The 16,713-nt window shown below is 45.1% G+C and overlaps 1 protein-coding gene across 2 annotated transcripts in view; it reads left to right on the top strand.

The window, feature by feature from the left end:
- KDM2B (lysine demethylase 2B) overlaps positions 1–16,713 on the top strand; it is a 107,819-nt gene that overhangs the window by 19,469 nt on the left and 71,637 nt on the right. For both annotated transcript variants that reach the window (XM_069030610.1, XM_069030609.1), the window contains exons 5-7: positions 5,104–5,282; positions 7,068–7,174; positions 15,969–16,062. In XM_069030610.1, coding sequence (XP_068886711.1) covers positions 5,104–5,282; positions 7,068–7,174; positions 15,969–16,062 — 380 coding nt within the window. The remainder of the gene's footprint in view (positions 1–5,103; positions 5,283–7,067; positions 7,175–15,968; positions 16,063–16,713) is intronic.

The following is a 16,713-nucleotide window of genomic DNA, read 5'->3' as shown; positions in this document are numbered from 1 at the left end:
GTTTTCCTCGTTATGGGCTGAGGATGAGGTTTCAGAGGGCAGAAAGCTTATAATTTTTATAACATTTTTCTTTACTGTTACTGTTAGATATATTTTATATTGGGACGTTTTAGGAAATGATTAATGGTCTTAAAATAAATTTGATAGATAAATAAAACATAAGATTTTTGCCAAAGTTATATCCTGTCCCACTTTTCTTAGACCTTGTATTATTTTTCTTTCTATAACTGTTATTTGTGTGCTCTGTGTTTTCAGCCACCTGGAGTATGCTTATACTACAGGTTCATGCACTGGTATACATATGTACAAAAAATTGGAAGTAAAATGCTTCTTTGTATAAGGAATTTTTTTCTGTGTGCTTTTCACTGTCTGAAGCTTCTAAGAATCATTAGAAATGATGGCTTGGGTAGGTGTAGGGATACGGATTAATTCTGTATAATGCCACTAAAACACATGATTTGCCCCTGAGCCCCTTTCTCCGGCCCAGTCCTGTAGCATTAAGGCTGAACAGTTCCACAGGCAGTTCCTGTGGCCACGCTCTGCACACCGATTGTTGTGTGCAAACCGCTCCTAACGCGGGTTATTGCAGTTTGGCACTTTTATATCCAGTGATAAAGCTACAGAGGGGCCGGAGGGGAAGGTTCGCGTCAGGCAGGGCAGTTTTACACCTCCATAAGGAGGAGATGCTGTGACCCCACTGAAAGGGCTTCTGCTGCACAGCCAGAGTGGCGCTGGGGACAGAGACCTGGCCGAGGGGGAGGAGGGAAGGCAGAGAGCTCTGCAAAGCGGGATCCTTGGCGTACGCGGTTCCTGGGGGCCCGGCTGTGCTGGGGAAGGTGCTGGGTGAGGAGGTGTGGGGGAGAGCTGTGTGCGATGTCCGGGCTCGTTTCCCTTTGTTCTTCTGTGCCCTCTGGTGGCACTGGGAGTGATGGGATCGGGACGCGTCTCTTAATTTGTTCGTACCCTCGCTGTGAAATGCAGGGAATGTCGGGAATAGCTCCACTTGAGCAAGGACTTTCTGCTCGGATTCACATCCCTCTCAGTTAGCAGGCGATATCATAATAGTCTCCCGTGGGCAGCAGAAGAATACGTGCTTCCAGCTCCGGGAGCTCCGGGGGGATTAACTGGGATGCAAGTCAAAGCCTCAGTCTTTAGGTACAATTAACCCGCTAGCGAGGCTGGCAGATTTCCTGAGGCTCTGCCAAAAATCCTGCTTTACAAACCAAGGATTCTTTCCTCGTAAGAAGCATAAAGATTAGGCAGGACCAGCGGGCCGGTCCCTCGGCATTGCAGGTTGATTTCTGGTTGTCAACACTATATTGTACCTTCAGCACAGATCTCAATTCAGACACAGAGGGTTAAAATAATTCTCCAAGGTAGCTTTATCCTCTTAATGGACAGGCTTGGTAATCATTCTTACAGAAAGGACATTTCCTCTTTCCTCTGCTGTGGGGGAGTTGCACCTTTTCCTGCTGGTGCTGTGCTGGAGAAGAGACCACAGCCTAGAAAACTCTGGTGTCGTTTGCAGCTCTGATTCACACCTCCTGTGCATTTCTCATACTCTACTGTGTGGTTCACGTTTGCATTGCTTCCACTGCTCCAAATATCCATGCTAAATCCACGTCATGGGAAATGATGGGCTATTCTGAAGATGGGAGTCTGGCAGCTTGGAAAACCTGAAGCTCAGGGCAGGGGAAGACAGTGCTTCACCTGGTTAGAAATAGGAAATGGCAGCTGTTGGACCACAGAGGAGATTTTTATAGTCCCAGTATTTCCCATTCCCTGTTCCCTCTCTGGAAAATCATTACAATATTCTATCCATGAAGGAAAGCGTGGGTGCAAACTCTGCAGGGGAGATCAACAAGAGTTCTACTGAATGACTTCAGAGCCGGAGCTCATCATTCCTGAAGTGTCTGGGGTGGGCTTGGTGAGCTGTGATTTGGGAAATCATTTGCTAATGCAGCGAAGGTGCCTGTGTAACCTGCATTCCTGGAGTGCAGTTCTCTCTCTGACAAGTGGACAAGGTTTGCTTCCCCGTTGCTCTTGTTTTACCAAGAAGCCCAGAACAGAAAGGACCAACTCTCCACACCAAACCAACTTGACCAGGGTGGGCAGTGGGAGGCAAGTCATTTTTCCTCCAGATGTTCATTTCTGTATTAAAAAAATAAGGATATTACAGCATATAGTTGTACAATTCAATCTATTAGAATCTTGGTCAATAGGTCTCCAAATAATGGGAACAGATATTACATATGCTATTGTCCCCTTAATTCTAATGTGGATTTTACTAATACATGGGCTGGAGTAACTTGATATGTTTTTAAGGTTTTAAGTAAAGCATAGTTCTTCTGTAGCTCATCCTGATGGATTTTATTTTCCAGCTTACATCCCTGCAATTGATTCTTCTGTCTCCTTCTTGCTGTTGTCTGTTCCCCTTGTCAGAGATGGCACTAGCTTGTTTCTTAGTTACTGTCTTTGTGATTCTTTGGGGATTCACTTGTGCTCCATGAGCAAGCTGCAGGAGAGGAAGATGTTTCTTTAGGCTGTAAAATCCCCCAGCATCACCACTTCACCTCTGAGTCACATCTGCTGCCAGAGATGAAGCAGTGCCTCTTAATCCCACATTGCCCAGTCCAGAGTTCCACTGGAAAAGCATCCAGGGAAGTCAAGGGTGAAGTGGTGCATGGCACCCTGAAGCTTCCCATGTCAGCAGGGAGAGACTTTGCCAGGGCTCCAGGTGTCTGTAAATCCATGTCCAGTGGGTGATGAGCTGAAGTGAGGGACAGGTGGGAACAAGGACAAGAGGCTGCCAGGGTCACTGAGATCCTGCTGGGACCTGCTGGGCTGCCCCAGGCTTGGTTGAGTGGGGTCCATTCTTTGAGAACATGGTGAGAGCATGGCTCTAGGGGATGCCTGGGAACTGGTTAACAGAAATGGATCATGGTAAAATGCGTGTGGAGCTGCCCAAAAATCCAGCCTGACCTGAGATCTCTCAGCCTGCCACCACTTTTTGGAGCCTTTGTGTGCTTCTTTTCCTTGTTCTTTACTCTCCTAGATGATACTTTTTCACCTTGTATTAGGAACCGGAGATAGAAGAAAGAGCTGAATCTTTTCAGGACAGAAGAGATAAAGCTGGCAGTGAGCCAGGGCTGCTGTGCAGTGGGCAGTGAACACCAGGATGTGAACCTGTAATTATACATCTCAAATTCTGTGAGCAGTACTCCAAGAATCATTATGTATGGGCTTGTTTGACAGTACTGTGGCTTAAGAGAAAAACATCCCCTCAAATTACTCTTTAATTTGGAAGTCAAGAGATTATCAATTCAAATCTTAAGCTCTTCTGCCTGTAATTGATAATCGTGTTCATTTAACAAACCTGCTATTGAACTGCTCCTCATACTCTTAATTCATCAGGTAACTGCTGATTTTTCTTTTGGAAAGGGTAATTGAGAGGCTCTACAAGGTTGCTTCCAGCAAAGCTGAGATCAAACCTAGACTAAAATATGGCAGGTCCCAGGCTCAGCCACGTAGCCCTTCAAATAGAATTTTTCAGTATCTGTGTCCTTAACCCCTCCAGGCTGTAGCCATTGCTTTGATGCCAGGCTCTGGAAGCAGAGATCAGGATGGCTTTCATTAGGGGCCTGTTTAACAGGACTCCACCCCAGCTGCTGACCTGTGGGATTGAAAAAAGACCACTCCCCTAGATAGTAAAGTTTACCATTAAAAAAACAACAACAACTCCCCCCCAACCCATAACTAGATTTTATATATGTTGTTTCAAACATGCAGATACAAAATTTAAGGACTCTTGTGCTTTTCCACACATAACTAAACTCTCCTCATCCTGCCTCAAGGTGGCAACACTCCAGACAGTCCCAAGCCCAGCCCAAGGATGGGATCCTGTTCCCTGGCCTTGGAACGAGGAGGTTGACTGACAGGCTGGTGGGACTATTCCGGATTTACACTATATAAATTTTTCTTCTTGATTTCAAAGCTTTATGGTCTTGAGTTCTTTTGCAGAATCATTATCACATCTGTCACTGTCACTGCTATCAGGGGCTAAGGATGTTTGTAATGGAGAGATGCAATCCAAGCTATCACTCTTGCTGAAATACTGCTCCCAAGCAAACGATAGGCCAGGTGCTGTAATTATTAATAATTCCCTCTGATGGTGCATATGAGCCCTACATTTTGTTTTAATGCAATTTATTTTGAGTTATTTCTTCGGCGGTGAAAATGGTTTTGGAGAGATTTTTTGGAAGCATCGCGAGTTTGTTTGCTGGAAACCTCTCCTGGAAATGAGGCATGTCTCTCATGGGCTCCTGTTCGCTCACACACAAATGAACTGCTAATTAGGATGATAAAATTGCTGGGAGAGGTGAAACCTTCCAGTTGGCCAAAGAGAAGATTGTGGATTAATCTGTGTAAAGCTGAAGGCTCGACTAAAACTGCTGCTCAACATTCTGGTGCTAATGAGACTTGTATGTCTGCCACTCGAGGAGCTGAAAGTATGTCCTGTAGTTTTTGTTGAGAGATCCAAAGTGGGGGCTCACTCCTCTATGGCATTTAGTGCTTTCATCCCTACTGGTGCTGACTGGAATTTGGAATGTTCAGCAGTTTACAGTATCCAGTGATGCAAGGCAGTTTTTGCTCTTTGTGGATAGTTTTTGTCCATGAGTAAAAGCATCTTGAGAGACATATGGATGTTTAGAAAATTGTAGTATGATTTGGAGAGCTATTTGTCTTGCCTGCCCCCTACTACCATATTGTATCACTTCTTCATAGTTTTTAATGTACTTCTGCTCACATCAATTCACATAAAGGAGGAAACTGCTCTCTCCATCTCTGTGAACCACGTGACCTGTTCAGTGTCATATTGGGTAAAAAGTCCAGCTCCAAGTTAGTTCCTTGCTCACTGCTTGAGATTTAGGAGCCATGGAGGGGCTGGTATTGGTCTCTTATCCTTTTTTCCTGCAGTTTCCCTGCAGTCACTGAGAACTGATATATATAGATACAGATATATAAAATAATATACATACATATATGTATATATACATAAATAAAGCCAAGGCAGATGTTTTGAGACTGCTGCTGTGTTTGCAGGAAGCCGCCGGATCGTGGATGTGATGGATGTGAACACACAGAGAGGAGTGGAGATGAGCATGTCTCAGTTTGTGAGGTACTACGAGACCCCAGAGGCCCAGCGGGAGAAGCTCTACAACGTCATCAGCCTGGAGTTCAGTCACACCAAGCTGGAGAACATTGTCAAGCGCCCCAATGTGGTAAGGGAGCCCATGGTGATGGGCTTTATTTCAGCTTCTTCCCAGAAATAAACCATGGAGTTTAAACAAGGTGATGGGAAGTGCCCAGAACTCCTGCTCGTTTGGTGTTGGGATATCATTTTTAGCCAAGTAGAAAGCTGGTCTCCTTGACAGTGGAATTTAATTTACAGGAATTAGGTACCTGATGAGCTGTTAATCATGCAATTTGCACAGATACACAGTTCCTCTCAAGGTATTTAGGAGAAACTTCATCCAAAATTAAATACCTATCTAATATTTTTCCTCCTCTACGCAAGCTTAAACTATCAAGAAGCTTGTATTCATTATATATGAACCCTCCTTTTATCCAAAAAATGTTCTGGGGGTTCCAAAGCAAAAAAGTTGGAAACGCAATTGTTAAATATAGAAATGTATACATAATTAAATCAGCATAATCACTGCTTTGTCAGAATTGGCAGTAGAGGAACGGGGTAGATTTGTACATACTTTTTAAAGGTAGAGGGCTTTTGTGATTTTATTCCCAATGGAGTCACTGGTATGAAACTATGACCTTATTAGTAAAGATGATTTCATTTATCTCTGTAATGTAGCTATGTGTGCTGTGCTAGCATGTAGCTGGGTGTGAAACTACAGCTCTATGATGTTTTGTTTTCAGACACTTTTTGCCTGGTTTCTAAGCCCTTTTCTAGTTACAACAGCAGTTTTTTCACTGGGGACATCTCTTACCCAAGAAGACAGTAGGAACACCACACTTCTGCCTGAACAGGTCACAAATAGATGGCAGCTCTAATTGCTGATCTGTAGAAGCAATTCTTTACTAGACTTCTTTGTTCTTTTAAATGTGGGTCGCAAATTGAATATTAAACACATATTTAGAAGTTCATTCAGATTTTTGCTGTCATTCAGACAGCGGGTAATTTGAAGGTGCTCTGGGGAGTTTCTGGTGTTCAACTGATCCTGGTTTGCCCACATTGTGCTCAGCGAGCTTTTAAAACATCTGTGCAAATTTCCTGGGTGCTTAGAAATTAAAAATGCAGTTAGGTACCTGTTATCTCGTGTAAATGGTTATTTCATAGCTGTTGAAAATGGCCTGAGTGCACAGTTGCTTGTAAAAGCAGGACTATTTAGATTTCACCGAAAGAGACATTTGCATTCCCATGGGAGTATAAGAGAGGGTGTTGTGGAAGTCCAGTACCTAAAGTCAGCTCCCATATATTTTGTGTAAGATGTCCCCTTGAATTCTGCAGAGTTTTGAGCCCATGTAAGACTGAAATACCTGATTTAGGTTCCCTGCTGTGTAAACTCTGGGTTGCAATATCAGAATGTGGGAATTATCTCAGAATCAGGGCAGTAGCCAAGTTTTGTTTTCACATACAGTTGTGATATTCATGGAATCAGTCCTATTTCCTCATTGAAATGGAAGATATTAAAATAGTATCATCCCTTTTATGTTTGCATTTTAATGTTCATAAATGCAATTTCTAGGCTGTTGGCTACAAAAATGCCACAGACAGAATACAAGAGAAGGTGCTCACAGGTGCCCATGAGACAGAATTTGCACCCAGGTAAATTGCCTGTAAAACTCTCCTTCCCCTGGGTTTTAAAGGGCTGAGTTGTGGGGATGAAATGCTGCACCTTAACAAGTTGGGTGCACGGGACTTTTGCTGAACAGCAAGGTTCTCCCTGTCTTGAGCATCTGCTGCTGTCACTGGAGGAGTTTTAGCCAACGAGAATATGTCCTACCATGTGTTCAGGAGTTAACAGTTGATTTTGGTGGTGTTTCAGGTGGATTTAGTCGACTGGGTGGATAATATGTGGCCACAGCATTTGAAGGAGAGACAGACGGATGCTACCAATGCTATTTCAGAGATGAAATACCCCAAAGTGAAAAAGTAAGTATTTAAAAAGCTCTGCTCTTGACTGCCTTAAGTAATTTTAACTTTGCTGAATACAGTCTTTGATCAAATCTCTTTGAAAAGTGCATTTTTATTTTTCAGTTTTAAGCAACTCTGTTTTGAAAGTGGCAGACTGACCTCAAGTAGTAAATTCTCTGAAAGTGCTGCCCAAAGAAATCACTTCACATCACACAGACATGTCACACAGTGTAGTCAGAGTCCTGCTGTAGGCTGGGCTCCAATCCTTCCCAGGTTCTAAACTGCTAATGACAGACGTTATTAGCTGAGAAATGTTTTGTGAAATGAGCTTCAAGTCCATTTTTAATAGGTGTGTGTGACTTCCCAGAAACTCTGTCACTGCCCTTTCTGACAGTTTACTTTTCTATTCACTTTTTCAAGAGCAAGGGCAAATATTGGATTGACTATCCAGGCTCAGGACCCGCTCAGGGCAGGTTTGAGACTGAGCACAAGAGCAGTTTGTCCTGGTTCTGCCTATTTCAGCTATAGTTTTTGGGCAAGCATAGGCTCACATCACTGTTTCTTCTGCTTTAATGTCTTCCTTGAAACTTTTTATGTGATGATTGGAAAAAGGAACTATTTGGGGACCTCAAAATATGCACTGCAAGTTTCCTGGGAATGAGTAGAGCTGAGATAGGGGTTCCTATAATGATGCAATGACCTGTATGGCTGATGAACATCAGGTAATCTTGGAAGCCCTTCACTGCTGTTTGTGTTTTATTGGCCAGACCAAATGCTGGCAGCATCCCAGGCTCTGCTGTTGAACCGACCTCTGGTGTTCTGCAAATCACTCAGAACTCCTTCCAAACTGTAAAATAGATTGGTACTAACAGATACAAAGGAGTGTGCAGTCAGGAAGTAATATGTAGCATTTGCTCTTGTTCTGTAAAAATAAACATTTTGGAAGGTAAAGTAAAGGTCTTCATAAAAGAAGAGACTCTGTGACAGGTACTGGGGGGATATGCTCAGCACCACTGATTTCAGTGAAAGCTAAAGATACTCTTACATTTTGAAAGGATCAAACTGCTCATTAGGGTAACTGACTGTGGACTGGAGTGCCCCATGCATTTGGAAACGTCCTAAGTGACTTGGCTGAGGTCACACAATAAACCAGTGGCAGAGAAACACTTGCTTCCCAAGTGGTTAGTCAGCAAATAACATTCTTTGTAATTTGCCAGAGCTAAGAAACTGAATCATGATTCAGAGTCTAAGGATTCATGGATGGTACAAGGTAAAAAGTAAAGAAAATGATTCCTTTCCTAGAGCAGGCACACTCCAGATGCTGAAAAAGATGTAGCAAGTAAACAGAACAAGGCAGAGATGGTTTGAAGGATAAGGTAGCAACATGACTAACAGAATTTAGCAGAAAAAGCAGAGTATATGCTTGCAGTTCACTGCTTGCATCATGAAATGCCAGATGGTAGGTTTCAAAGGGATTTTAGAGACGTACCAATTCAACAGATTTTGACATGGAGTTTTTCCCATTTGTGGAGGGTGGCCTGGTAGAAAGGCAGGAGATGCCTGATGAAGAAGCAGACATGGAGCTGTGGAGGTTGCTGTCACTGGCAAAGGGAAGGTGGAGGTTGACAGCTTGATAAACTAGTAGATGTGATAGGTGCAGGGAAGCTAAACACTGAAAGATTGTGAACGCTTGAAATGTGACAATAGAGTTTGATGTTGGGAAAAGGAGTTACCAGGCATGAGTGTTAAAGGCGAGGGTGATGCAGCTGGAGTGATGAAGATGTTGCTACTGAGTGTCATCTCACAGAAAGACTAGAGAAGGATGATTTACAGTACTGTTGGCACAAACCCCTCATCAGTCTGAAGAAGGCACAAAGCTAAAACCAGTAACAAACAGTGACAGTCTGTGAGCACAAGAGAAGCTGTACCAGATCAGGACAAAGATCTGTGGCTCTCAGTAACCTGCTGTTGGCTGCTGGCTGGCATTGATGCCCTGGCAGGAGCGTAAGAACGGTGTGAGCGTAAAATGATGCCACTCCTAAAAATTATCTTCTGAACTTTGACTGCAGTCCAGGCAGGGGCTGTCCTGAGGTAGAAGTTGTTTCTGTGTGCTCAGTGACTCTCAAGAGATTGCTCTTCCATGAACTCATCTGGTTTAAAGATGAACTCCTCAAGAGATTGGCTTTCTCCATGTTTGGGAATTCAACTTGACACTTTCCTGTAGAGATACTGGTCCCAGCTATTGCTGTGAGTGTCCAGAGGGTTTGAGCCCTTATTAAGGAGATCATGTTCAGTTGTGGAGCCACAAGTCAGTGCTGTCACTTGTTTCACGTTGCCCATTCTTTTATGTGAATCGTCAATACTCATATGCTTTATTAATGACTGTTGTTGCTCAGAAATGGGATCGATTCATTCCATTCTTGTTCTTAGCATTCCCATAATTCTGAGAGTTTGCAGTATGCCATCCCCACCATTAACGTGTTCCCTACAAACAAAAAGCACTCCAGCGAGAGCGCTGCAGTTTCGCAGACACAGATGGCATTACCAGACACAAATGTCTGTCTTGGCTCCTGCACGTCGAGTTCCGTGCTGGGAGTGAAGTTAGAGAACGCTCCATCTGCTGCTTCAGTTACCAGGAGCACCGCGCGCGCTGGAGACCGCCCTGCCTCGCACTTGGACTTGCACCATTAACTTTTTAAAAAAATTCTGGGTAATGAAGTTATTTTTCTGTCTGTAGGTAAATGGCTGCTTACCAAATAGGAGACTTAGAGGACTGAATTAAGCTAGGAAATAGTTTATGTCCCCTCTTTCACATCCCAGGATGCAAGTTCCTGAGAAAAGCCTCTCAGACATGGGATCCTGGATGAGAGTGGGAAGATGCTGTATAACCAAGAGCCAGCAGAAAAAGGCAGTGCTGTTGTAACATCAGCTTTGAGGGGCAGAAGCTTGTTATATCACCATAACCGCTTTCAGTTCGCTCAAAACAAGCTCAGATTTGTTTTTCTGTTTAAATTCATCCAGAATTGAAGCAATCTGGATACAGCTGAGCCAACCAAAAAAAAAAAAAAAAAAAAGTACTAATTTGATTTTTCATTTATCAAAAGAGATGGCTCTGCTGAAATTATTATCCTCTTTATCAGGTTTTGTGTTTGTAGCCTTGCAAGATTATTTGCAATGCAGTGGCAGTGAATAGCTACTGTTCAGGACATGAAACAGTAACAGGCACTTTTGAGAACTTGGTAATGTTTGTGCTGTGGAACAAATGAAAATGAAAGATTTAGTCACTGCAGCATCCTTTTTATCTTCAAAATTCTTCCTATTACTTGAAATACCTAAGCACTGCTGTAATAGGTTTCTATATTTCTGCTGTCCTTCAGTTAAGGATGGGGTATCTTGTGTGAAACATCTACCTGTTCACAAAAGAATGCTGCTCTGTTAGCATGTCCTCAGCTCTATTCTTCCTCTCCCAGGCTGTTGTTCAGCCATCCATTCCTTTCTATTCATTCCTTTACTAAGTAGGGATGGATTTAAACAGATGCTAAAATGCTCTGCTGAGCTGTGGTCTAATTAGACGCCCAGGGTGCCTCTGGAGACAGGGAATCGAGGGAGCTTGCAGGTCCCACAAAGCAACCTGGCACTGGTTTATGCATGTGAGAGACTTGTCTGCACTTTGTATGCCATTTGTGGATTGCTTTTGATACAAAATCTCTATAAGTACAATTCAGTAAAAAAAATTAGACCAATAAGTGCGAGTTCTCCTTAAGACTTTCCAAGCTAGCAAAATAAATAAAATGTTATGTCTTCAGATCAGTGCATGAGTACAAATCCTCCTTTGGGTAGAACTTGGAGGACTTGCAGCATCACACATGTAACTCAAATAACCACCAGTGTTTACAACAGTTTGTGGTGACCCTGGAAGTGAACAGCCTTGTCACAAGGTGGAGAAACGAGTCGTGCTCTTACAGACACCAAACTGCTGTTCCAGGGGCAGACAGGCCTGGCTCGCAGTGAGTTGGCAGCTTGGTTCAGTTCATTGTGGTGGCGGGTACCTCTTCAGAAATTTAAGCTTCCAATCAAAAAAAAACCAAACTAAAACAAAAACAAACAAAAAAAATCCCAAACAAGCAAACCTCTTCATTCTTGAAGTTCTGAGGTTCCAGCGCTTGTGCTCTGTTGGATGCCAAAATCTGGAAAGTCAACCAGGGGTCCCTGTGCGGTCCCCACTCGTGGCAGCGGCACCCTCGGATGTGAGCCCACCCCGTGCGCTCTTGCTGTTCCACCGGGGCTGGGACCGGGCAAGGGTGCGACGAGGGAAGTGTTGTCGCTTACTTTGGTCCCAGTGTGGTCTGAGAGTGTGATTTGCAGGCACTTCACAAACACTACGGTGCATGGCAGAAAATTGGCTTCTGTTATCTCGGGTGTTGTCTCTGTGTGTGACTGACTCGGACCGTAACCCCCTCGGGGCACGAGCCGGGCCTTTCATGTGCGTTTGAAGTGCCCGGTGCCCGCACAGGGTGCGGTGAGCACGGTGTGTGACGATTTGGTTTGTTTCCCTCGGGCTGGGAGCGCTCAGTACCGCTCCCCGAGAGGGGACGGGGCGAAGGTTGGTCCCGTCAGGGCACGGGCACAGGGCCCGCTGCGGCCGGCTCTGAGCGGCCTTCCACGGGCAGGGCTGGCCCGGCGGCCACGGCTGGGTGCTAGGGGGCCCTGCGAGCGCGAGGAGCCGGGGTTCCTCACCCCTGACGGGGGAGCCGGGGCTCATCCTTGAGAAAAGCCGGGTTCATCCCCGCAGGAGCAGCCAGGGCTCACCCCTAGGGAAGCCGGAGCCCTCCGTGAGGAGATGCTGGGGCTCATCCCCGCGGAGCAGCCGGGCCCTCCCCGCCGCGGCGGGGCCGGTCGCTGCCGGTGAGGCGGGGATGGGGGCGGCAGCCGGGCCGGTGCCTCCCGGGTGACAATGGTTTCTTTTGTCTTGCGGCGCAATTCGTGGCTTCCAGTTGCAGGGCCCCAGTGTGGGAGCGCTGTCGGTGCGGGCCGAGGCGCCCCGAGGTAGCTATTGTTCCTGCTGCCTCCTGCCAGCCCCGCTCCCAGGCCCGGCAGAAGGGCCCCCGCGGTGCCGGGATGCTGCCGGGGGCCGCTCTCCCCCGACACCGGGAGCGTCGCTCCCGCCCGGGGATGGGGAGCGAGGCCCGCGCCTTTCCCCGCGCTGGCACTTGCAGTTGGCTCATGGGTCTGTGGTATTCGGTTTCAGGCTCAGGGATTTCAACCAGCCGGCGCTGCTCCTGGGAGGAAGGAAGAGTGAGCTATACTTTTCTCATTGGCCCGAACAAAAAACAGAAGCCTCTGCTGGGGTTTGGGAGTGGTTTATGGGCTGAGCTCAGTGGCAGGGGAGCCCTCGCAATGCCAGAGGGAATAGAGCCGTATGGTGCGCGGTGCCTATTGCGGGAGAGAAGGAGCTGAGCTCAGGGTAATGCTGCTGCCTGTGCGTCCGCTCGCGTCTCCCCGGGCCCATGTGCATGAACGCTGCCGCTGCCTGCCCTGCCCGGCGCTGCCTTCGCATCCCGGCGCGGCTCTCGCTGTCTTTGTTTCTCTGTTTGCTTGCGGGTTTGTAGCGATGCGTGGCGAGTGCATTGTGGGTTTGCCTGGGAGTGTGGGCTCTGCGCTGGCTTATGGAGTGGTGTCTGTGTTGTTCCTGTGTTCCCAGCTCGCTGTGTTTGCTTAGTGGCTTAGCTTCATTTGTATCATCTCCCTCTCTTTTTTTGGATCTCTGTGTTTGTTCTTCCTCGTGAGTTTGCAGGTTACTCCATATTTCTTCGCATCATTTCTCTAACAAATTTCCCCAGATGTTTGGGTTTTTTTTTTGGGGGGGGGGGGGGAAGAGGGTGGGAGGGGGAAGTTCCCCTTTTCTCCACATCACAAATCCTTCCTCCAAAATAACAATACATTAACTCGACAGATATCAGCCTTGTGGAGAACACAAACCAAACTCTTCAATCGGGAAGGGAAGCTCCCCCACAACAGATTACAAGCAGCTGCATGTTTTAAAACCCTGACTGAGGCTGTGCAGGGAGATAAAGTGGAGTGTTCAGGGGTTGGATGTGGTAGCAGTTGTGAAAATATTCAACTTGGGGCATCTTTTGCGTCGCCTGTGTTTTCAGGGTGTAACTCTGGTCAGGTTGTCTCCCCATGCCTGACGTGGGATTGTGTTCCTGTAACCCACTGTACCTGCCCTGGCCCAGAGCACGGTGGCCACAGCACACAGAGGGATGTAGTTCCTCGATTTCTTTCAACATGGATGCTGTGTTGTGGCTTTTTTTTTCCCCTCCGTTTTTTTTTTTTTTTCTTTTTCACTGTTGTTATGGAAAACCCTGAAAAGTTGAGTGGTTCCCCAAATTAGCAGCTGTTGGTGATGAGAAGCCGCTGGCTGAGGCTGGAGCCGAGCGGTGCCTGAGATTAGCTGTGGCATGGAGTGTGCTGGGACCATGTGACTGCGGTGTACATTGGAAGAGGAAGCTGTAGAGGTCAATGCAAAGGCATTGTGCCAGACTCTGGCAACCAGGGAGAGAGCTGGATGGCGGAAGATCCTCCCGCAGGCTCCTGAGCCGGCCGGGAGCTGTTGGGTTTGGACAAAAGCAGGCCTGGGAGATTACCAGCAGAAATTAAGGCATGGCTTGTTTGTGGATGGAAAGAAAAACAGTTTCTTTTCCAAATGCTTTGCAGGTTTTTATTAATCGCCATATGTGACTCTTTCACTAAAACCACCTTTATTGGAGTGGAAATTGTGTTTAGAGGAGTTTCAAGAAAATAGAGGGGAAAATGGGGAAAAACAAGGAAAAGAAAGAGTTGCGTGTTCACAGTAATACCTGCTTCAGTGCTTTCTCACCAAACTAAATTTTAAGCGCTTTGATTTGACAAATTCAATAAGAACAGGATTCAGTCCTGTTATTTCCTCTCTGAACATAAACAGTTTGACTGCTTCAGGTTTAGATTATTGACTACTGAGGAATACCTAAAACCAGCTAATGCCCAGGCTATGTTTGCTCTTCCAGAATATCTTAATTCAATGGGTGATTGTTGGTAGGTAGCACTGTCTAGAAAATTTTTGTTCGTGTGATGTATTTTACATCTGACCTTTTGGAAACTGAAAATAATTGACTCCATAAGGATTTGAATTTTTTACTTTAAAACAACATGAACCTCTAATACTCAGCACTGCTTACAAGCTGAGAATTTCCATGCTGATTTTTTTTTTTTCCTAATGAGCAATAATTATTCAATCTGTGACTTTTTGCAGTTTGGCTGGAAGAAAGGCAACTTCCTTTCTGGGCTTCTTTTATTGTTTTTAAATTCTATCTGACTTGTAATCAACAACATCTTGGTAGAGAAAACATAAAAGGAGAAATTAAAAAAAAGTGTTTGGGAGGGAAGGACTCATATTTTGAAATGGAGCATATTGAGAGTGTAGACAGCTTCTTGGCTAGCTGTGATTTTTGAAGCATCTGAAATACCCCAGGGGCAGCAAAAGCTTCTTCCTGCTTCTGAAGGATTAAAAAAAAAATTAAAAAAATTCCAGAGTGGGCAAGAGGAGAGACGTGTAATTGCACAAGGAGAGGTTTTAATTGTGAGATGAAGGCGCAGGACCTTTTTTGAAGCCCACAAATTGACTGTCTTCATGACAGCATTGCGTATCATTCTGTCAACTCCGGCTCGGGATGTGGTTGCTAGGCAGCGGCTCTTATGGACCCAGAGTGGCTCTGATTTGCCAGCCTTCTGCAGACACATGGTAAGGTCCTTCCCAGCCTATCATCTACAGGGACTTCTGCACGCCGGCTGCATACTGCTGAGCTTCTCCTACCTGAATGTGAGCAGAAAAAGACACACTTAAATCAAACCTTTTCTCCTTTTATTTATTTATTTATTTTTTTAACAAATCCCCTTCCGGTAGGGTTTCCATAACTCCCCTTAAAAACCAAACCAAACCAAACCAAACAAAAAAAAAAAAAAAAAAAAAAAAAAAAAAAAAAGCCATGAAACGGAGACCGGAACAAGGAAAAGAGGTTAGTGGGTTAAGTGGTGTGTGTTTCCTGCGTTTGCAAAGGTGCCTACAGTGAGGAGGGCGGCTGTGATTCGGCCATTAGTTACAGATGGTGGCTGCAGGCTGGAGATTCCTGCAGCCAGACCACAGCTCTTGTGTCTTTTCCAGCAATGCAGACTTTAAACTGCTCAAAACCTGTATCAAGATGGCATAAAAAATAGTGGATTTGATACTTAGTGTGGCTGCCAGCTGGGTCCTTTATGTATTTTGCAGAATGGCTAGAATTGTGAACAAAAAGGACTTAGTTTGCCAAATGAGGTTTCTGTCCCCTAATCCTTGCAAAAATGGCAGGAGTGGCAAGTAGGTAAAGAACATTCAGGAGGATTTATAAGCAAATTAGATTTTTCAAAACTTTGAAGCAATTTGTGTACAACTTTGGTGAAGGTTGTGTCTCTGGAGCGATGAAGGAGAGCATTAAACAGACCACCCCAGGGACTGGCAGTGGCATAAGAAATATTTCTGAACAGCCTAACTTTTAATGTTTTTCTATTCCCTAACTCCGAAAGCTTTAATTCCTCTCATATGAACAGCAAACTCAGACATGGAGATACGCATTTTTCAGCAGAAACCTCATTATCTTCACGAGACAAATCCCCGTACTGTAAATGCAGAAACTTAATTGGTGGAAGCAGCATTGCACAGGCAGTTAACCTCTGCAAATTAAGATGTGAAAAATACTGTTTCAGACTGATTCATTTTTGTCCTTCACTCTGCTTGCAGGTACTGTTTGATGAGTGTGAAAGGATGCTTCACTGATTTTCATATTGATTTTGGTGGCACTTCAGTGTGGTATCACGTTTTCCGTGGGGGGAAGGTAGGTGAACCTTTTTTGATATTTGGTTTTATTTTTCTGTGCCTCTCATAGAGGGGAGGGGTTGTTTTCTTTTCTTTTTTTTTTTTTTCCTATCTTTCTCTCTTTTTTTTCCTTGAGGGAATCAGCCAGTGATCAGACTGTTTCAGCAGCTTTGTTGATATACAGAGAGTTTGCTAAACTAGAAGGACGCCACTCACCATCATGAAACAAACAAGTGATTTATTTGAAATACCAAATGTGTTATTTGCTAGTGGTGGTGCTTTTAGGCTTGCTGTTGCTGTGTGGTCCAGAAGTGTCTTGCAGCGAGATGTGGCTGTGCGTATCCTTGCTGTGTCAGAGTGCCCTCACAAGTCTCCTGTAGCTAAAGCTTCTGTTCCTTTTAGAGATTCCATGTTCCTTTGGTGTGTACAGGCACAGTAAGCCAGAACTGAAACATTAAAGGGTACAGAAGCCTTAAAATACGCAGCATATATGGCTACATTCACATCTTTCCTGGTTTGTGATGTTTTTCCCACTTGCAGTATGGACAGTGTAGGGTGGGAACTGAAATCAGTCAGCAGTGCAGATCCTGTTCCTCTCTGTAGCCCAGTGCAGTTGTGCTGTACCAACACACTGTTCTGAACTGCAGGTGAACCACAGGCAGCTTCTGAG

This window comes from Aphelocoma coerulescens, chromosome 15 (assembly GCF_041296385.1).
Source record: "Aphelocoma coerulescens isolate FSJ_1873_10779 chromosome 15, UR_Acoe_1.0, whole genome shotgun sequence".
Lineage (NCBI taxonomy): Eukaryota > Metazoa > Chordata > Aves > Passeriformes > Corvidae > Aphelocoma > Aphelocoma coerulescens.
The sequence above is the reverse complement of the archived record's forward strand: the minus strand, read 5'-3'. Positions and strand labels throughout refer to the sequence as shown.